This window comes from Haliotis rubra, unplaced genomic scaffold (assembly GCF_003918875.1).
Source record: "Haliotis rubra isolate DU_JTF1 unplaced genomic scaffold, ASM391887v1 Scf249, whole genome shotgun sequence".
Lineage (NCBI taxonomy): Eukaryota > Metazoa > Mollusca > Gastropoda > Lepetellida > Haliotidae > Haliotis > Haliotis rubra.
Genome location: NW_025766547.1, coordinates 45,431 through 68,662, shown reverse-complemented (window position 1 = coordinate 68,662; position 23,232 = coordinate 45,431). Strand labels below are relative to the sequence as shown.

General features: G+C 39.8%; 1 protein-coding gene across 1 annotated transcript in view; it reads right to left on the bottom strand.

Moving 5' to 3' along the window:
* Positions 1–22,417, bottom strand: part of LOC124279259 (polycomb complex protein BMI-1-like) — a 41,010-nt gene extending 18,593 nt beyond the window's left edge. The window contains exons 1-2 of the mRNA XM_046715077.1: positions 22,323–22,417; positions 4,798–5,030 (exon numbers count right to left, since the gene is read on the bottom strand). Coding sequence (XP_046571033.1) covers positions 4,798–4,909 — 112 coding nt within the window. The 5' untranslated portion in view covers positions 4,910–5,030; positions 22,323–22,417. The remainder of the gene's footprint in view (positions 1–4,797; positions 5,031–22,322) is intronic.
* Positions 22,418–23,232: the final 815 nt, after the last annotated feature.

Below are 23,232 nucleotides of genomic sequence, written 5' to 3'. Positions count from 1 at the left end.
GTGGTCTGCCAATTGCCCCGCGCGTCATATCCTTAGAAACAGGATATTAATTAATCTGGTTACTTCCTTGTCGAGCATGTTATATTTACAGACCCTCTAATAAGTCGGCAAACTAATATACACCAAAACACACAAAAAATAAATTGGCTCAAATTATAATTTGAAAAGGGCTTAATCAAAATCGTCAAAACAGAAGTCGCGTTCACAACCCTAAGACCCTTTCTCAAATATCTAGTTTTTATTTGTCTGATAGTAGTATTCCATGACCAGCTATGTGGTGGCGGAGTGTAAATAATCGCGTAATTGACAAACGAGTGATTGACAACATGAGCATCGATCTACAAAATTTGGGCCACGATGACAGGCATGTACAACGCCAGCGAACCTGACCACCCGATCCCGTTAGTCGCCTCTGAAGAGCCGATCTGAACTTTGACTTCACTTGGGGAAATACGAAAGACGACATATGCACGGAGGAAGTGGAAGTGATTTTAGGCGGATCTGAAAGTAGTGGTGGAATTAGAAATTTTGATTAATTTCTCGATTGAATTATTTACGTTGCACAGGACAAAAAAAATTTGATTTATATCCCGGAATGTCAAATAGATGTGGGAGTGCAACCTAAGTTATGCAGGCGCTAAATGGTTAATGCTTACCTCTTGGGTGAAAATTACAGATTACGAAATGTAAACGCGCGCATGCAGAGGTCATGTGATATACTTGCTTCACCCTTACTTATACAAGTAGCTTTTTCTCCCGTTACCGAGCCCCTGATTAAAAAACGGCAAGCGTTTCCTGTAAACTATAGAGGCTCCTAATGACAGCCACCCAAACCGTAACCGTGAGCCATGGGACGTCCACGTCATGGAGGAATGTCTGCACGAGGAAGGAAATGGGATGTTTTTGCCAACTGTGGATCTGCCTGTCAGTCACGTGGTACTCAATGTTCAGGCAAATTCTGTTTATAAAATTTAACTAATGCATAAATGTGTTTCATGGAACAGGTTAGTGCTTCCATTCATAGGCATTCTCTTGACTGCGGCGTCAAACAACAGTCATTGGCTCAAACAACGCTGGGCGAACTCAAGCTCGTCTCGTCGCTACCTACGATGTCTCGTTGCGGCCACTGTTCGGAGCAGTTAGAACAAAACATACCGTTGTTACACAAAGATGTCCTTCATAGATCCGTTACGCGAATTTTTTTGTGACGCACAGGCTGTGGTAATTTTGGCAACAGCGGCGGTGTTGGTGTTGATGTTTGTAGTAGTAGTAGTAGTAGTAGTAGTAGTAGTAGTAGTAGTAGCAGTAGCAGCAGTAGCAGTAAAGTCAAATTTGGGTTAACGTAGCGTTCAAGAATATTGTACTCCATTCATAGGTAGTAGTAGTAGTAGTAGTAGTAGGCTACCCCAAGGCCCCAGTAGTAGTAGTAGTAGTAGTAGTAGCAGCAGCAGTACTTGTTGTAGTAGCAGTGGCACTGCTAGTAGTAGTAGTAGCAGCAGCAGCAGCAGCAGTAGTAGTAGTAGTAGTAGCACCAGCAGTAGTACTTGTTGTAGTAGCAGTGGCACTGCTAGAAGATTGTGGTAAATGTAGCTGTGGTGTCACGTGACGGACTAGTCTAGCCTCGTGGCCATCCCGAAGGTGTAAAAAGAACAGTCACAGTCACACGTTCGATAATATACAATCAACCTCTACTTTGTTGTGACAACTATTTACACTCTGTGTATCTGTAGATGTTATCAGTCATTCGGCTGACACCACATGACAAGGATTGCTACCTTTCTGTCAGTCCAGCGTACTAAATAACAATGACCTCTAACGACATGAGTGAGTGAGTGAGTGAGTGAGTGAGTGAGTGAGTGAGTGAGTGTGGCTTTACGTCGCTTTTGGCAATATTCCAGCAAGATCACGGCGGGGACACAAGAAATGGGCTTCACACATTGTACCCATGTGGGGAATCGAACTCGGGTTTTCGGCGTGACGAGCGAACGCTTTAACCACAAGGCTTCCCCACCGACCCCTAACGACATGAGATACACACACCTGTAATCAATCCCTTAAATACCACATCGGTTACTCTTATACTGTACCTCTCGTGTGGCAACGCCTCTGTAGACGGCCCCGTCAGCTTCCTAACCCAATAGCTAATCTCATTCAGTCATTCAGAAGCACACATGATCTCTGTATTTTAAAAATGAATATGGTCGGACAGTTCCGAATGCAAATAAATAAAGGCGTGTTGTTGTGGATATCTGATAAATCCTGTTGCTTCTCAGCGCTACAGAATCTATACCCAGGGCACAGCCAGGGGAATATATGTGTTGGTTTTCATGTAGCGGGATCCGAATCGTTTCGGAAAGCTGACAACTGACTGCCACAATTCCATATTTTACATTTATGGTCGGACAGTTCCGAATGCAAATAAATAAAGGCGCGTTGTTGTGGATATCTAGTCGCTTCTAAGCGCTACAGCATCTCTACCCAGGGAACAACCAAGGGAATGTGTGTTGGTTGCCATGTAGCAGGACCCATTTTCTGGTGTCCCCCGCCGTGATATTGCTGGAATATTGATAAGAGCGGCGTAAAACTAAACTCACTCATGTAGCAGGATCCGAATCGTTTCGAAAGCTGACAACTGACTGCCACAACCCTTTATTTTAGATTTGGCTGTCAAAGTACGCTCAGCGTTAACGTCAGATTTCCAGGACAGATAGCGTATCGGAGTTAACGATCTGGCGGTAATCAGCTTGTCCTTTAATCCTTCAGCCAGGAAGCGAATCTTCACGATTCTACCCGGAAGTAGAAAAGCGACACAAGAGCACGTGTCAGATTGGTAGCTGGGTTCACTGTAACCAGGGGCAACGTGTCATTTGCTATCTAATCACTGTTTATATAGGATCGCCTGACAGACAACCCAGCCCCACTCAGATCAAACCTGATAACGCCGTAGCACTAATTCAATATCACAAGAAAAGTTCGATGAGGCATTTTTTTCTCATTTGAAAAAGACGTAACCACTCCGCCAGCGCCTACGGTAGTCACGTGAGCAAGAGAAACGTTCAACGCATTTTATACACGAAGACACAAGAGGAGACCCCAGTGAAAATTGGCTAGTCTGTGATTGGTCTGTCAGCACTCTCGATTCCATGACTTCCATTTCGCTGTCCTATAGCTGTGTTAGTTAAAGCGTCCGCTCGTCACGCCGAAGACCCGGGTTCGACTCCCCACGTACAATGTGTGACGCCCATTTCTAGTGTCCCCCCTCGTGATATTACTGGAATATTGCTAAAGCGGCGTAAAACCATACTCACATACTGACTGTAATCGATATTGTGTGTGACCCAGCAAGCATGTTTTGTCCCCACCATGCCGAAAGCTATGACTTGATCCATAAATAATCGAGTCAGGGCCTAGATTTTCGAAGCTCTCTTTGCGCTAAGATAGTCGTAAGTGCCATACATTAACATACATTAGCGCCCAGGGCCCCGTTCCTCAAAGCGATCGTAGCGCTACGACAGTCGTAAGTCTATGTTAAAGTATGGGAGTTACAATCGTCTTAGCGCTACGATCGCTTTGAGGAACGGGGCCCAGGACTAGAATATAACCAGTGTCTGATTCCTCGATCATTAATTCACATCGTATTAATGAGTAGTGTTTCATGTCGTAATAATAACCATTGTTTCATGTCGTAATAATAACCATTGTTTCACGTCGCAATAATGAGCATTGTTTCACGTCGCAATAATGAGCATTGTTTCACGTCGTAATAATGTGTATTGTTTCACGTCGTAATAATGAGTATTGTTCGATGTCATTTCAGCTAATATCCTGGCGGAAATGTCGCCAAGATTTCACACTGTACCAATATCGGGAATCAAAACCTGGCTTCCACGAAACAAGTGAACGCTTCATCCAATTGGCTACCCATCCGCACCCTTGAAACTGGATAAATTATCGCATGAAACCCAACGTATTCAAACCAGGCGGATTTAATAAAGCTTAACGGTTATGGAAATGACGCTGCGCCTTCGGAATACACAGAGAGGATAATTTGTCACAAGAATGTGGGATTTTTTCTCAGCCGCTGGTGCACTGTTGACGTATAGGAAATAGTCCACGTCGCACAGATAAATCCCATGCTGTACGTGGGTGAATCTTCTTCATGTCGCAATGTTAAGAACACCCATGGCGCATTTAAAAGTACAATGTCACAATGAAAAACTCGTCTGTGAAACTTTGACAAACCTAAAACCCCATATGTGAAAGTCGAGCATGTTCCTGATAAACCGGATATTGCGCAACTTAAAGCGTGGGCAGAGCTACAAAACGTCCATTTAAACTGAAGCTTTGGCATGATATACCTTACATAGCTGACAATATGTCAATATGACATTATCGTATAAAACTTTGAAAAATGTTTTGAAAAACTAATAGAGTATTATTCGCACAATTCTTGATCGCATCCAGACCCCTCTAAAATGCACATTATCCTATCGTATAGCTAATACACAATTAAACTTATTATTAAAACATACCAAAAGCAAATATAGCAGGTATTTTGATCTATCTAAACAAACAGAAAAGTAAACGAATTAATTACTTTAAGAAACATGTGACAAAAATTTCACATAGATATCCACAATGAAATGAAAACAGGTGTCCCATCATCTAAGCGTTTGAATACAGGTATTAATTGATAAATGCCCCCATGGTGTTTGACGCTACAACAAAAGTGTAAGGAATATTACATCTAAGGCTGGTAGACTGCATGCTGCGTGTCTTCAGTGTCTATGTACTCACACGAATGAAGGCACTCGATGATGGACGTCGCGTCAATGAAATACCCTCCACATAGCACACACACTAGGTGGTGGTTCAGGTCGTCAAGACGAGCTCGCGTTGTCCTATGCATCGCTAATTCTTTCTGTCAATCTCGCCATCTGCTGCTGCTGTATGAATGAACCGCTCAAGTGCCCCAGTTTTCCGGAATTTCGTTTCAAATTTCCATGTCAACCCGTTCGCTAGAAACAAGGCTGCAAAGAAGAAAAAAATAGACCGTATTTCCTGCTTCATGTGTTCATTTCAATGTTGATCCAACTTGAGATATACAAGGTTGTAAATTGCATTCAATGGGCGACTGATGAGCGGGTGGCACGGCTATCGTAATGTACATTTCACATCGGCGTCATAACATGAAAACATAGAGCGCCGAGCTATGATAAACACATTCTTACAGAGCGACGCTATTCTCACTCCGCTTTTCAAATGGGGTAAAAAATAAGTCCATAAAATTCAAATATCACCCTCTCGATTTCAATAAGAGCTTCGGTGAAACGGGGAATGGAATTAAAATGAAACGAAACCGTATTTACAAACCCCGTTGTACAGTTAAGGTTGAAGGTTAAATGTGCTCGTTTTCAGCCAATGAGAGCGCGCTGAGATAGACGTTAAATCGTTATACTGAAACCTCCACAAGGCTGGTAGGACAGCAAAGCTTTTTAAATACACGAGGAAATTAATCTAGGTCACACTGTCATAAAATTACACTAGCTGGATAATTGAAGCTCGCAATGCGTAATCTCAATATTTTCGTTTACGTGTGTAAAGTATATTTCACATGTTTTAAACATTATATCATTATTATTGGTCTTAAAAAGACTTTTTCCTTTGCAATATATATTGTTTCTTCTGATTTACATGATCTGAACTATGTAACGGAGGAGAAACGATATGCGGAACTGAACATTGTTAGATTACAAAATGCTCGTAATATTTTAAATACAGACAGATACTCCAAAAATCAAGTAGGACATGGAAAGTGGAAAGGCGCACAAGTCAAACAATTCGATGCACAGTTATCCTACACCGCCTTTTCAGAAATATTTAGCAGTTTGCACGACAGATGAAACGCGATATGATTCTCGAGCCAAAATCAGAAAAAACCCCGAAATAACTGTCGGTCCGATCATACAACTGTTTTGCACTTAAAAAAGAAGATTAAAAACGATTTCCCGCAATTTGAGAACAAATCAATGGATAGCGCCGGCTTGGAATTTGCATGAGATATTTGTTTCAGGTTTAGAGCAAGAATTCTTCGAGTTTGATTATCTCGTTGTTTAAGATCTGTTTTTGAAGCAAGTTGCGGATGTCCCCACTTAAATCGAGAATGTCTCTGGCATCCAGCAACTTACGCCTAAGTGCTCAAGTTTATGAAACATTTTCCCGTTTTTGCCACTGTAATATGTAGCCACACTTGCGATACCTCTTTTAAAAGTACTTTTATTGTGGAAAGCGAAATCCGTTTTCAACATAACATGATTTTGTGCAAAAAAAAGAAGTGCTTAACATGTCATATTATTGCTGCAGCTGTATCAATCACGAATGTCGACAATAAAAATATAAATTGATTTGTTGAAACCGACAATTTGAAATTTTACAATCGCTGTCGACATTTTAATGCTGTTTCTTTTCGGGAAAACGTCACATGATTTTTTTGCAAGACGAACACGCTACATTTTAATGCTCAACAAGATGATACTCCGGTTTCGATGCATCCATTTTTTCTGGTTTGTTATAATTATCAATGCCCTCAGCGTATTTCAATTTTGACCCGCTGTGGCACTCTTGCCTTACTGCCAGAAAACAAATTTGAGTTAATTTTCAAACGTTTGATAAAGACACCATCACACATATACATTGCTCCAAATATAAAACTGTCCATTTGTTTGTTAAGTGGCGAGCATCAGTGACATGACAGTTTTGTATTGTTCATTGTGAGAGCGGCTCAGGATATCCTGCATACATGCACAGGTTGAGTCACTCACTGAAACAATGGTCATCTTTTATTCGACTGTCATCACATGACTGACCTTGAACTTGACTGTCGTATTGACACATGCATAAACTCAACAATAAACGTTCCGGTATAATATTCATCTGCATCATATTGGGGAATGTGGTTAAGCGTTTGCTCGTCACGCTGAAGACCCGGTTCCATTCTCAAAATACACACAATGCGTGAAGACCATTTATGGTGCCCCTCGCTGGGATATTATCGGAATATTACTCCACGCGACGTAAAATATAATTTACTCACTCTTCATGTAGATTGTTTTCAAAATTTCACAAGCATTATTAAAAATCTGCCTCTTTACATGAAGATTCCTACTGGCTCAGGGTGATTAGGTCTCTCAAATGCTTTCGAAACAATATGAATTATTTAAATCTTAATTTGAATAAACTAAACTTTATATTCTGTTTCGCTATGTCTGTGTCCATTCCACTAGTGTGGCTGGTTATATTGCAGTTTGATGGCAGACAGATATTCGAAGTTGTATTTTTTTAGAATTGTTTTTTTTATCATTTTTTAAAAATTAAGGGTATCGCTCTGTGTGGAAGGTTGTAAAATCTGGCAACTGTACTTTACAGGATCAGTTACAGTTGTTAGAGGGTATATATTTTGTTTTGTTTGGGTATTAAAAAAGTGTTGTCTTGTGAAGCAAAGCCCACTGACATACAAATTACATACATACCTCAAACATAATCACCGCTTCGGAATTTTGAGTTTTTCAATTTTGTTAAACGAAGGTAAATAAAAATAAAAAAAATTATTTAAATAGAATTCATCTCGGATGGCATGCATGCCCAAATTCCACAAAACAACCTCAGCTTCGACCTTTAGACTCGATAAACAATGTTGATACTCGCGAGTTAAGATCGCCTTAAAGTTAAGATCGATTGTTAAGGTAAGGAATTACGATCATTAAAGCGCTGAGATCGCCTTGTGGAGCGACACCTGGCACACCTCGTCCTCCCACCTCAATTCTTACAACAGAATGAATAGAGAAAAATATTTGTACTATTCCCGTGGAAGGAAATATAATTTCTTGCCCCGCACAGAACTGCTTTTGTTAGTTCTATTTCTTTGTAATTATATAATTAAAATTTTGGTTTCAATTGTGATTAAATTTACTGGTTCAGTTAACATCTGATGATGCGGCATTCCGTCCCAACCCACTTAATTATTTGATACACCTACCTGCACTTTATTGCACAACAACATACTACTTACATCCTGCATGTCGTGAAATCCGACCAGGAAGTTATAGTACAGGCAAACTAATGGTCATACTTGTAAGTACGAAATGCGAACCCATTAGCAGTGGATCCTGGAAGAACCTAACCACTGGGCCACTGGGCCACTGAGCGGATTGTGCTGAATTTGGAAAAGGATAAAATGCATCATAGTTTTTGATAGACGAATACTGTGGGGCCTAGCTCATTAAATCTGCACACACTGATCGAGAGGATGATTCAAGGCTGGGCTGTTATTGCTTGAATATTGCTAAAAGCGGCGTTAAACCCAACTCACTCACTCACTCACTCAAGACTGGACTGACTGACTGAGTTTGGTTTTACGCCGCTTTTAGCAATATTCCAGCAACATCACGGCGGGGGACACCAGAAATGGGCTTCACACATTGTACCCATGTGGGGATTCGAACCCGGGTGTTCGGCGTGACGAGCCAACGCTTTAACTACTAGGCTACCTCACCGCCCCCTCAAGACTGGAGATTTACGTAAGTGACTATACTTTTTCCATCGTGTGGGGAACTCATTTTGTCTGGTGTGTAGATCAGAGTGAGTGAGTGAGTTAGTTTGGTTTTACGCCGCTTTTAGCAATATTTTTTCAGCAACATCACGGCGGGGGACACCAGAAATGGGCTTCACACATTGTACCCATGTGGGGAATCGAACCCGGGTCTTCGGCGTGACGAGCCAACGCTGTACCCACTAGGCTACCCTAGGTGTAGGTGTAGATCAGAGATTTTAAACCGTAAAAATTGTCTAAAATGTCCCAGATATTCCAAAGGGAGTGAGAATATTGTTTTTTCACCCCGCGTTCAACAAAACTGCTATCATATCACGGCGACACCAGAAACAAGCTTCACACATTGTATTATTTCGGGCTGGAACCCAGGCCTTCAGTGCGACAGGCGACCGCTTTAACCACTGGGATACCCTAGTACACACAAAGCTCCCCTTCCCATCAGTCAGTGGTGATGGAATTGTCTCCTTTACATTGTCCAGATCACCAAGATTCGATTTCTCCATATTTCTCTCCTAGCAAGTGTCGATTTTACTAAGTATCGGATCGAGTTCACGAATTAGATAGGCATATTTACATTTCCCAGAGATTGTATCGAGAATCGCTCTCCAAATCTCTGTGAAAATATATATATTTGGACGGCATCACAACGAAATCCATCGTTTCACTTCAACTCGCATCAAACGGATCCCTAGCAAAACACAATTTGAAGTAATAACAGCGTTTTATGACCCATGAAATTGGCCATACAAAAATAAAAACATCATTTTTTACAACCTTTAACACGGGTCATAAAATGTGATGCATATTTCTGTCTTTGGCACGGTTAATAAATTTTGATGATTATGTTTGTGTATATATAATTAAACAAAAATTCCTGTCGGATGAATGCTATTTTATCCAAGCCACTTATTTTCACAGAAGCCTTTGGTACATGCTTGTCATGCTACTACCGACTTTAAAGAAATATTTTTATTTTAAAAATAGCAAAATAAATTACACAGACGTACCGAACGTCACCACTGTACGCCTATTTTTTTCTAGATCATAAATTAACATTCCGCATTATCTACAGTGATTCTATTGCAATGTTTACGGTACTCTTCATTGGTCAAAGAAATTGTTAGCGTTACGTGTCTGTCATAGTGAATGAGTGACTTGGGTTTTACGCCGCTTTTAGCAATATTCCAGCAATATCAAGGCGGGGGTCACCAGAAATGGGCTTCACACATTGTACCCATATGGGGAATCGAAGCCGAACCTTCGGCGTGACGAGTGAACGCTTTAACCACTAGGCAACCTAACCGCCCCACTTGTCTCTCATAACCATACTACCGACGTACAAAGAAGCCTAATGAATTGTGATGATCACATATGTTTAGAATGGCCCACAGTGACTTAGAACGCTGAGAAACTACATGTCAACGAAACAACCACGTTCGTTCTCAAACACACAAAGATGCCCGTGCTAATAAATGAAATGAGGAAAGAAAGGTTCACAAAAGAAACTCGAAAATTATATTCATTAGGGTAAAAAAACGAGCGTAAAGAGATGACAAAGGTCGAATATTGTCAATACGAACTCAAGTAAGACACAGCAAACCCGATCAGTTCAATCCAAACATGTAGAATCATAGGCCAAGGACGCCAAGGGACGTAACTCTCATGCAATAGGAAAGCAAGATAATTAAGTATATAGTCTTATAGACTGGTTTGCCTGTTGTTCAACGCATGCCTCCTCTCCGCAGTTTATGCAGCTTCTCAAGGGCGAAAAAAAGGGGAATGTACCAGTCTTCCCAAGACAGCGAATATATGACAATTAACATAATAAGACACTCTCTACATATAGAAACAATTTCGATCAATTTTCAGTTACATGAACTGAATAAATGAAGGGCATGTACATAGTACAAAGGGTTCATATTTTTAAAAAGTCACCGTTTTGGTCAGTTAAATGTACTACAGGTACACGAAAAGATAAGTTTGGGTAGTTTTTGTTAAAGCATGACATGTCTTGAGCCAGTGACAGGAAATACCAATATCAAACATAAACTCCTGGGCCCCGTTTCACAAAGCTCTCGTAGCGCTACAACTATCGTAAGTCAATGTTTATACAGTATAGGAGGTAGGAAAGTTACGAGATCTTAGACTTACGAGAGCTTTGTGAAACGGTGCCCTGGCAACATCACAATTAATGCCACATTATACTGAATAGAGAACTGTTGTCCGCCCGACAGTTTTGGTCCGAACTGAGTCTGTGCTACAAGAGCCAAACATTAAACTTCACAACAGAATTCTTTAGAGAGAAAATCGAATTGAATAGCATTTCGCGGCGTTCTCATTGCAAGTTATAATCGTTCGTTCGGAAAATACTTAAATTAACTCAACAACCTTCTCATGATTGATTTATATTCCTACAATAGCTTGTTAGACACACACAACTGTAAGTCTCTAATTATGACTACTTTGAGAATAGTTGTATTTGATGTAATCTGTATATATGTACTTAAAAGTATGTTTATGCAATAGTCAATATCGATGACGTCACATCCTCCATTTCATTTTGTATTTTATTTTGCATGGGAGCGGTGTTAACATAAGCAGTAATACTTCACCAATCCCAATTCATTTTCATAAATAATAATAAAATATGTTTAAACCAAAATGATTTTCAAACTTCAGAAATAGTCAATAAAAATGTGTTATCATAATTACATATTCTTCTGAATAAATAAAATATTCAAAGAACTATTTCTTCTGTGTAAATAAAATCTTTGATAATCTATTTTATTAATCAACTCATCAATGAACCAAGGCTCGTGTAGGTACTCTGCAACAACTGGGCTGATCCCACTTTCATTGTAGGGATGTGGAAACACCACCTATGTGCACTGAACCATTAATTAATGTGTCTCACAACTGGGAGTTCTCACAAATGGGAGGACACCGTACATTTAGTTTAGTTTTGCTCCATGTACATGTAAGCAAGCGATGGTTATTAAGCAAAGGCGGTTTAATACGCGAGTTTGTCTGATCCGTTAAACTGTTTTTACTTGTCCTATCTATGTCCACTCTTGTCAACTGATCAGGGTGCAGTTGTAGAAAGCGGCCTTAGCGCTAAGGTGACCGTAACTCTCATACCTTAACGTAGACATAAGGTAGTCTCAGCGCTAAGGTGACCGTAACTCCCATACCTTAACGTAGACGTAAGGTAGTCTCAGCGCTAAGGTGACCGTAACTCTCATACCTTAACGTAGACATAAGGTAGTCTCAGCGCTAAGGTTGTTTTGTACAACGGCACCCAGTTCATTGTCTGACTCTATTATAAGTGGTACGACAAAATTACTCGCGGGACTGGAAAACAGAGGCCAGACAAATGAATAACTACAGCGAATAAGAATTGATACACACAAAGTGGAATTTATGAATGTCACCTCCTGCAATATGAGGAATACCATTTTCGGAGAAGATTCTTTCTCCTTCCTTAGAACATGCCCCAAAATGTCGTGTTCCATTCATTACAGATATTGACATCCATAAATCTCCCACAAGTGTTTATCACTTTCAAATGCCATTCAAAGACTTTACTGACTGACTGAGTTTAGTTTTACGCCGCTTTTAGCAATATTCCAGCAATATCACGGCAAGGACACTAGAAATGGGCTTAACACATTGTGCCCATGTGGGGAATCGAACCCGGGTCTTCGGCGTTACGAGCCAACGCTTGAACCACTAGACTACCCCACCGCCCTCAAAGACTTTGATATGAAGAGTTTGGTAAAACAATCTGTCCATTTGAAACAGAACCTGTCAGATCGGCTCACGTACTCTTCCGATCGGTAACATGACCATCCTATAGTCTGCCCTTCGGAAAATGCCTCAACGACAAGACTACACCGCAACACTCAAATATCCCAACCAAAGCAAACAGTAATGAAAAATAATTACTGATACGAACTTTCAAAAAGGAGTATGAGTGAGTGAGTGAGTTTAGTTTGACGCCGGAATACCGGCGTTCTACCTTCTGTGGAACAAATGAATCCGTCTTATGGCCATGTTTGACGTAACGAGCGGACGATTTGACCACTAGGCTACCCCACCACCCCTGTCGAAAAGGTGAGTGAGTGAGTTTAGTTTTACGCCGCACTCAGCAATATTCCAGCTATATGGGGGCGGTCTGTAAATAATCGTGTCTGGACCAGACAATCCAGTGATCAACAGCATGAGCATCGATCTGCGCAATTAGGAACCGAAGAAGTGTTAATTAAGTCAGCAAGCCTGACCACCCGATCCCGTTTCGGAATTAAGAACATCATTTAATCTTCCTCGTCTTCACGAAGCGACCACAAACACGATTGTCTCCGAACAAAAACAGAAAAATAAATAACAGTGATGGAAAACTAATCTCTGTTGACTTATAGACTATCTTCCTCTGTATCTGTTTTCAAACAAAACAACTTAAATCACCCTGGATACATCTATTGCTGAATTAATTACCGACCGTCGGAGGTCGTCGGGTCATTCCGTAAGGTGCGGCGAACGATCAATTTCTCGGGAGAACGAGCAGATACTTCCGAGAAATATGACCGGCTCCTAATTCCTGTATAGTTTGTTTCGTTTTGCAACTGTAGCTTTTTGGATATTTTGGGCAAGTGTGTGAATGCTGTATTAGTGAATGTTTGACTGCGAATTGATCTGATTACCCCTCGTTTCCAGAAACCCGTGCTTGCAACTAGTCTAATAGGGTGTGGGTTATAGCTGGAGTATTGCTGGGTAAAACAGCCTGTCGTCGGGGTGGGGCTGTACAGGTTATAGGGCGCTGCGTGCGACTAGTTGTTTCCATTCTTATGTATTTCTTCCATATTTTGGTTGCCACCAAGAATTGGCTTTATCCAAGGTATCTCTTAGGGGCGTACATACGAACCGACGACTGTTGACTGCACCAAGTGAGGATTCGAACCAGATTGACAAACCGTCGCACTGGGCTAATACGCACATAATTAATATCCGGTTTCTAATATAACATTGACTCAATACTGATGGGGCTTGGGTAGCCCTGTCGGTGGACCATTTGTTCCTTCCGCCGAAAGATCGGGTTCGATTCTCCACACTAAATATGACGTGAGAAGCCCATTTCTGGTGTCCCTCGCCGTGATATTTCTGGAGTAATCCAACTCACTCACTCACCCAAATATTGAAAACAAGTTTGATTAAATAAGGTGTTGGATATTTTCTTTTATTGAAATATTTTTTGAAACTATCAACTACAATTAGATTCTAATTTACTGCAGTAACAGAACAAAAAGATATCGTTTTTAAAAAATTACAAACAATTTCAATTTCATACAAACTATTGTGCAAACTCTCGTTACTGCTTGCATTCACACGTTCCATAAACTATAAAAAAACACGAAAACAAAAAAATCAAACTGAACGGCCATGTTTACGTTGCATCGTCTAACTGCTGTTTACGATATATTGCTCAAATGAAAAGGTTGTTATCAGAAATTAAAACATTCAAAGGGTAATTAATCACTACAAGGACAGAAAGCGCGCGAAACTTCTCCCTTAATAGAGATTGATGTGGTCATAAACGACACTTAAAAACGCGGGAAAATATACGACATACTCACTGTTGCGTGCACTAAAGACTTTCCCCGTTGCCGCGATACACGACTGCAGAGTGGTTTTTTCTCGTACAACCAGTTAAATGCATTTAAACTAGTGTCATTGGTTTTTAAAGTTGTTTTACAGATTCCAAATATTTTTATGAGGGTTTTCTCAAAACATATTGATCAGAAATTGTGAGTATTTCAATCCAAAATTCATGATTGCTGAGCTGTTTTATCTGTTACAGCCAGTAAAACGCGTTTTAAAAACGTGTCATTGGTTTAATAAAATATGTTTCGATTTCAAATATACTGAAGAGGGTTGTCGAGAAATTGTGTGTTTTTCAACCGCAAAAGCCCATAAAGTATTAGCAGATAAACGTTTTTAACATCTGTTCCCGTTGTCAGTATTCAGGCGTGAAGATGGTCTCATGTTCTTTTTTAACTTCCATATTTTCAAAATGTGAAGATACCGACAACCTTCCCTTTTGGGCGGACATAGAAAACTAGAATTTTCCTTTTCTATTATCATCCAACATTGATCTACAGCTCCATTGTCTAAACACCAACATGATATCTTAGCGCTAAAAAATCCAGATACACCACGTTTTATAGGAGACTAAGAATTTCGTTTGATGATTTCTGCAATCACTGCTTAAACCTTTTTCTCTGAGTCGACCAATATACAGAGGATATTATATGAATGCCCATGTCATACTATGTTTACGACACGAGTGCCTAAATGTTGGTATTTCCCGAGCGAGAGCGAGGGATATACCGATATTTAGGCACGAGTGTCGTAAACATAGTATGATATGGGCACGAATATAATATTCTATTTATTACCAAAGTCGTCAAATTGAGGAAAATGTACCCAAATCTCCTTTCAAACATAGGCTGGCTACCTGCCGTCGCCGCATGTAGAACGCAACGTCATAGAAGAAACGTGACGTCATAGCATTGTTCGTGACGTCACGTCACCACGACAAAGTGATATTTTGCCCTAGGGCATCGTATGAAAATATAAACCCCGATATTTTCGCCCTCGTAGGTAATAATATTTTTTATTACTCGCCCGTGGAAGCTACCGTAGTCTAATATTTTTACGTCAATATTACACTAGTGTAATACCGCTAGACGTATGACGTCATGTTTTACAGTTATGATGTCACAATTCTAATACCTCTGTCACAATGGTATTAGGCCTTGCTTGACACGCGGAAAGCTCAGAGTCATCACCCTTAGTTGTAAGCGGTTTCTATCAATTATGTTGGAGAGAAATAAACAATACTAAACTCGCTTCCGTGAAATACCATATTTATTAAACTTTCGCTCGTTTGATACCAAATCATTAACTCGTTATGGTATTACACGGAAGGTCGTTTAGTATCCTCTACAGATTTTTTAAAACCGAAACAAACCTTATGTGCATTCAGACCTACCACATTTTTAATCAATTGTGGAAAAAAGTAGTATGTGTCATTTTAATTTGTGGCTAAGCACAATCACCAGTAGCTGAAGGGGTGGTGTAATCCAGCTAGGGTCCATGCAGGTAGCAAAGGCACTGTAAGTCCCCATGGTCCCTAGTATGGTGATCTACCTTCAGTTGTTGACGACCTATAGCCTGTTTTTATATTGTATTGTCTTCGTAAATAAAATAGTTTTAGATGTACATGCTAGTTTTAGACTCCATCTGTGATACACTAGTTATTTTACAGTACTTCGATGACTGGTTATTTAGCAACTTGTAATTATCGTATATGCAAAACCTTTCTCGTCACTATATGGGCAAATATTACCGAGGTGACGTTAATTTTAACTGACTCACTCACCATGTGAATTCAGATTTTTTTTTCAAAATATCCAAATTTAACGATAAACGATTAAACTACATGTACTGACCCTTCATACTCCAAAACTCTGCTACTGATGATAATGAACACAATATCGACAATAATAAAATAATAAAACTTCACTGATGGCTATGTGGGCACAGCAGCTTCACTTTGATCCCAAGGTTTCAGACTCCTATAATCGTGGGTTCGATTCTCCGATTCCTCTAGATCATTACCTCGGTTTGCCTACGCCATCCAGTGCTAATGAACTTCACTAAAGTGTTCAGCGTCTCGACATGCATTACTCCGGGATTTCATCCTTCTTAAACTGGTATGGATGTAACTGAATACTGTTCAATCTAGGTTTAAACCAGACTCACTAACTAACTGAATAACATTTGACGAAACGGATATTGTAGAGACGTATAGCAGTATGAACGAAATTAATTTATGAATTTGGCACGAAGTGCATCATGGAAAGAAGCACCAGACACCAAGAAAGGAAATGGTGCCAGTTGGTAACATAATTTATACATGGCTAATGCATTATATTATGCACACTTTTTTAATTTAAAGAAAGTAGCTTTATGTACATAGACGAACTATACCAGGAAATCGGGGAAACAACTATAAACTCAACGGCAGAACAATAACATAAATTTATCCAACTTCGATTTCTACTATGCGAAGCAAACAATTATGGTATTTTCATGCAAAGTTTTATAATTTATTCTAACACTGCTTAATTCACTCCGGAAAACATATACTTTTCATGAAATTGTATCTTATATTATTTTAGATAAATTATTAAAATTAACAAGTCTAAATGTTGAATCTTTACAGGAAAATACAATAACTATATAAATCATGATCCTTGCATATCGTCGTATGCGACGATCGGCTGCGTCTGAACTGGCCGTTATAAGCCGGACACACATCTAATCTGTGTACCCCTAAAAGAGTAAGCGAACTGGCATGGTACGCTGAATTTAGCAGCATTGCAGCAATTGGGTATTCTGGGTGACGAAAGAACACCCCTCGACCACCACATCACGCCTGCAAGCTGAAAGAACACCATCTACGAAACTAACTAGAATTTGCCCTTTTACACTTGTTTTTAAATCCAATGAACATAAAATATTAGAAACATTTTGTTTCGTTAATTCAGATTCTATCAATTCTCAAACATAAAAGTACAGGGATTATATATTAGTATATATTATATATTTGTTTTAGCCGCGTTCAACAATAATTCTTAGTGTAAAGAGACACTAGAAATGGCTACCCACTAAACACTAATGAGGAGACTATAACCCAGACTTTCAAAGTGTCGGGAAAATGCCTCAACGACAAGACTACACCGCAACACTCAAATACCCCAACCAAAGCAAACAGTAATGAAAACTAATTACTGATAAGGAGTATGAATGAATGAGTGAGTGAGTTAGTTTAGTTTTACGCCGCACTCAGCAATATTCCAGCTATATGGCGGCGGTCTGTAAATACGTCTGGACCTGACAATCCAGTGATCAACAGCATGAGCATCGATCTACGCAATTGGGAACCGATGACATGTGTCAACCGGGTCAGCGAGCCTGACGACCCGATCCCGTTAGTCACCTCTCACGACAAGCGTGGGTTACTGAAGATCAATATTCTAACCCGGACCTTCACGGGTAGAATGAATGAATGAATGAATGAATGAGAAAGGTGGACGCACATATAGTGTATCAGAAGGGACACATTAGAGCAACACATTCCTCAGACCACAGAAGACAAATCCATCTACATGGTACCGTTAATCAGTCACTGGACAGCAAAGACGTATAATTTGACATATCATCTACATACAAGGAAACAATGGCTGTAGTGCAAACAGGCGTTCTTCTCAGCGTGGCTATGAAGAGGTACAGACAGTCGTGGCATAAACTTCTACACAGACGACATGCTCCAGACATGTTGAAATCACTCTAATCAGAGGGCGGTGAGGTAGCCTTGTGGTTAATATTTTATTTACTACTATCTGTTTTAGATATAATATAGTGCCTTGTGTCTCATAGGCCATATGGCCGGATGTTATATTTTGTTGAATGTTTTAAATTTTATGTATGTTTTATATATAACATGTGAAACAACATTAAAAATATTTTCTTCTTCTTCTTCTTCGTTAATGCGTTCGCTCGGCACGCCGAAGACGTGGGTTCGATTTCCAATGTGGGGAATCGAACCCGGGTCTTCGGCGTGACGGGCGAATTCTTTAACCACTAGGCTACCCCATCGCCCCTCGTGACTACATGGGTGCCACGTTGCCGATGTGATCTCTCACCCTGGACGTACGCACCAGGATGCTGGGCGATAATATTAAACCGCAGCAGCCTTTGCTTGCCGTAAAATACGAATGAATGGATTACGTGTTCAGTTTCGGTGATTGCATGTCATCGCATCCCAATGGCCATGAAATCAATCACTGGCTTGTCTGGTCCAGCCTCGATTATTTGCAGTCGGTCCCCATGCAGTTGAAATGTAACAAACGCATACAGTCACCCTACAACTGAGATGGCTGAATAATGTTTGTCCTTGCTTCGGGACTCCTTCCCTAGCAATACAACCCATATTGACCACTTCATTCAACACCACTGTTGACCATGCATATATTCCCAAGATCGGGTAGGTGTAACAAGAATACTTTACCCGATGTTTCCATAAATAAGATAACTTAATAACACAAATAAATAGCACAACATTATCAAATCTTCGCTTATTGGAAGGCGAGAATTACCGAACCCTTACCTTACTTCGTGAAGAGGTTCGATCGAAACGCAAAAGTAAAATATTACCTAAAGTTGAATTTATTGGGACAAGACACTCGCCGTCCTTAGCTGACGCGGTATTTGTGTTACACACGCATACACGTTCTCCTACCAGTGACAAAAGCATGTTTTTAAATTATGTCACGTCGCTCTAACAGTAACAGGGTTTCTTAGTGTCCTCAAAACGCGGGGGGTATAGCTTTCACTTAAGCAGCGAGTATCTTAAGCAGCTTTGTGGAGACAAAAGCTGGAGAACAACTTGACCTTCGACAAAATACTTCAGCCTTGACTATATCGCAATTGCGTATCTAAATGCGGTTAAAAGATTACAGATTCGTTTGGGTAATTAAGCTGATCTACTTGAACTCAATGTGCCTTAACCTTGCATAAAATAACTTTCATATTATGTGCGCAACAATTTTCCATGTTTTGGAACTAAAAAGAGAAACAATTCTGAGTATCTTATAATAGATATAATACACCCATATTCAAGATTAAAACCATCTGATATATGTGAAAATATCCAACATGTCAATCTCCTCAGTTTATATAAAAACTTACACCCCATGATTAAAAAATCCCGGTATCCTAATGTCGCCGGGAAAAAAATTCACTCATGATGCTTTCATTAAAATTACTACATGTTGGTGCACTGCGTAATGGCGTGTGTAAAGGAGAATATTGATAGGAATTAACAACCTCGGTCATTTAGCTACATCCATGAGTGGCTAGTCGTGGAAAACCTTGACCCAAAGAAACAAGCTAGCCCTTTATTGTGTTGTTTCGTTAAGTGGAAACTGATGAAATCTATTTTCTCTGTGACATGAAACTATGGACAGTGGAGTCAATGCGGCCTTACAATTTACCATGTCCTTGTAAAGTCTTGCAAGAAGCGGCCTTGCGTTGTTTTCTAAACCTACCATTATGCAGTAGTGATAATCAGTAAATGTTTCGATGTTAAACATGACAACACCAAGTCTTTCTGGCGAATACATAATTGTTTCGTCATCTCGCTCATTGTGAGTGAGTGAGTGAGTGAGTGAGCAGTTTTACGCCGCTTTAAGCAATATTCAGGAAATGTCACCTCGCTAACAGAGTGCACATTATTATGGATAGATATAGCTGCTTGATGAATACTTTTGGATAGATTATAATGTCATGGTTAGAATAGTAACGTTTTGGCGTTATCTGTTTTTGAAAACATCTTTTTCACCCTTCTTTCGTGTCAAATCCTTCTACAAGACCATAATTTCTAGCTAAAAATTATTTTGACAAGAGAACCCTTCCTGGATCTCATTTCGTTTGGCTAGATCAATTACTAGGTGTGGATAATTTTGGCTAGAATATCCACTATTGATAGATGGTAAGTTCACGGTTTTAATCATTTAAGCTTAAAGTCCTTTAATGGTAGGAATATAGTTGTCAAGATCACAATTTCTGAGTGAATAGCTTGGACTAGATTAGATTTTCTAGTATTACTTCTGTCTAGTAAACAGCCCTTGTTTAGAATACCGTCCATACCGTTGTATCTTGTTGTATTAGTTTTATGTGTAAATTAATACTTTTGAAAAGACAAATGCAGTCTTCAGATGCATATCTTTACCTCGCCATATTTCTCCCGGTATGGATTTTTGGCTAGATATCCGTTTTATGCAATATAATGTATTTCTTGTTAACAATTTCAAAATATTTAGAGTATAACGTTGGTATTTCGATGCGGCAATACAAATTGTTTTCTTGAATATTTTGTCTGATCACCTCCCCTGTGTATATCAGAGCGCATACATAATTAAACACATATATTTACATACATAATATTTGAGGAATATTAACGAATTTTCATGTCAAAATATTGCTGACAAAACCTAAAACAGTGAGGCATTTTTATCGTTTTGAGATAAACAAATATGCAAAACGCAGGGCCCGAATGATGTAGAGATTGTAACATTTGCTGTCAGAAGAGTCAACTGCCTACAAGAAGTCATGAAATGCTTTTCAGCAAACACATCGATGGTGGATTCGCAACAGACATCGTTGTATTGCGAAGTCCCGACCTGAATTAAATTACAAAGTGAATTTAAAATACATTCAGTACAAGTATTTCTTTAGAACGTGACATTATCGCTTTTGTAAACCTATTGACGTTTCTGTTTTATCGGATATTAGTTTCAGATTACACCCATTATGGAATAGGAGCGGTGGGGTAGTAGGTAAAGCGTGCGCTCGTCCCGCCGAAGACCCGGGTTCGATCTCCACATATGTGAAACTCATTTTTGTGTCCCGCCGTGATATTACAGGAATATTGCTAAAAGCGGCGTAAAACTAACCTCACTAACTCACTCACAATGACATATCAGTGTGTCAGCTGTAATAAAATGGAGGTACGATTCGTTTCACTAGATTCATAGTTATTAGCCAGGCAACACGTGACACCTGTGTGCTTAATCAATACTTACTTATACAGCACAACGAATATTCGCCAATGAAATAGGCCTCGGTCAAATATATTCCCCAGAATGTAGCTTTTTCACCTGTACACGTTTCGCGTGGCATTAATTCACCTGTTTTACTTCAGTAAAGAACACGACGCAACATCGCCGGAGTCGGAGTTTGTACATTCCGAATTTGATTTTTAAAATCTCAAATCTAATCCTGTGCAAAATATGACAAGATCAATTGTAAGAGTGTTTGTGTTTCGTTTCTTCAAGTTATTTTTCCTTCTCATTCGACCCACTGTCCCCAGCGCATTTTACAATAGTGTTTTATTCGACCCCTTCTTAGGAAATACTCGGCGTGCTTCAAAGGCCGACCGGTGCAAAATCGCTGGAGCTATGTCTTTGGCAAAGCGACCTGTTGGCTCGCGATAACACATGCGCGACAGTCCAAGGAAACATAACTTTGATCGAGAAGCATGAAATTTGACAGAAAACGTTAATTTTTTAACAGCCATTAACAGCGCCTATTAAATAAATTTGACAACTGCCATGTTTAAATATTGATTGAGCAAACAAAACGTATTCATTTCTAGGTTAAGATTAAGTTTATAACTCACAGTGTGGAACAGCAATTGTTTTAAACTAGTTGGTCATTTTTGTATACTTATATATGTTTTAATACGTAAGATATGACACGAAATACTGAATAGTAACAGGAGTCGGATATCTGCGGTATTGATAGCTTAAATCACACAAATGCAGTATTTTTTCACCGTGAGTCGAGGCAATATTAACGACAGAGACGGACCACACAGTATGTGTACGCCGTAACCCTTGGATTAACATGTCTGCAGCAAAATTTGAACAGCAAGCCCACTGAAGGGAAATTGTGACGCCATCTTGGATTGGGCAACGGGAGAGCACAGGCGACAGACATGCTGCTCGGCCGGTGACAGCTTTGGGGAAATGAGATCTTGGGTCGGATATGAACGACTTCAGTCCGGAATGGCATGTGAAGGCTCACCTACCTGTTTGTGTGACTCTCGGGTGGAGCAAGGGACTCAGCCCTCAACACCAGTCGCATTCATTCGGAGGATCTCGGTCGTGAGAGATCACGTGATAGAGCTTGTTACACATCGCTTTGCCAAGGTAGAGAGAGGGGATATCGCAGAAATTCGCGCGCAATTTTTTTATGACGTTCGTGTTATGCTTATTGTGTAATATAAATTGCTTGAGTGGTAAGCCTCGATCTGGTTTCGTTTAAAATTAATAAAGTTTATTTATTTTGAACCCTTCTGAGGAAATGATTGACACAGTTTTCGAAGCAGTGTTTACACATTCCGATAGCAGTCATTAGGCTCTTAACCACGCTGGTAAATTAATGCAGTGGGCTTGAGGTATTTAAAGGCGTACTTCCGCTTGAGGAATCGTGACTGAATCCACTACGTGTAACGGAACATGCCTATTTTTTCCCAGATTAAATGTATGAAATTCAATTAAAACAGATTTTCGAATGCTGTCAGTTTCGATAAATAAATCCCCGAGGTGAAATATTTGATGGATATGACAAACTAATCTGATGTCCTTTTCTGTTAATAATAAATTATACCAGAATAAATTATATATCAACGTCCCTTTAAGGTCTAACAAACATTTTTTTCTATAAGTGACATTAAGAAGCTGTTATGACTTAATTTTGTGATTTGACAACATCTTTATTGCAGCAGATTCGACGTTTCTGTGTAGATGCTAACGCCGTCATCATGCAAGTGACACAACATTAAGCACAAGGAGAATAAATATGAAGGATAATTGAGTTATACAATCGAGGTGGTTGATGTACAATGTACAATGTGATGATATTGCTGATAGCTGTTGTGATCATAGATAATGGCTATGAAGCCAGATACACAAAGGTAGGAGGAGTTACTGTTATTT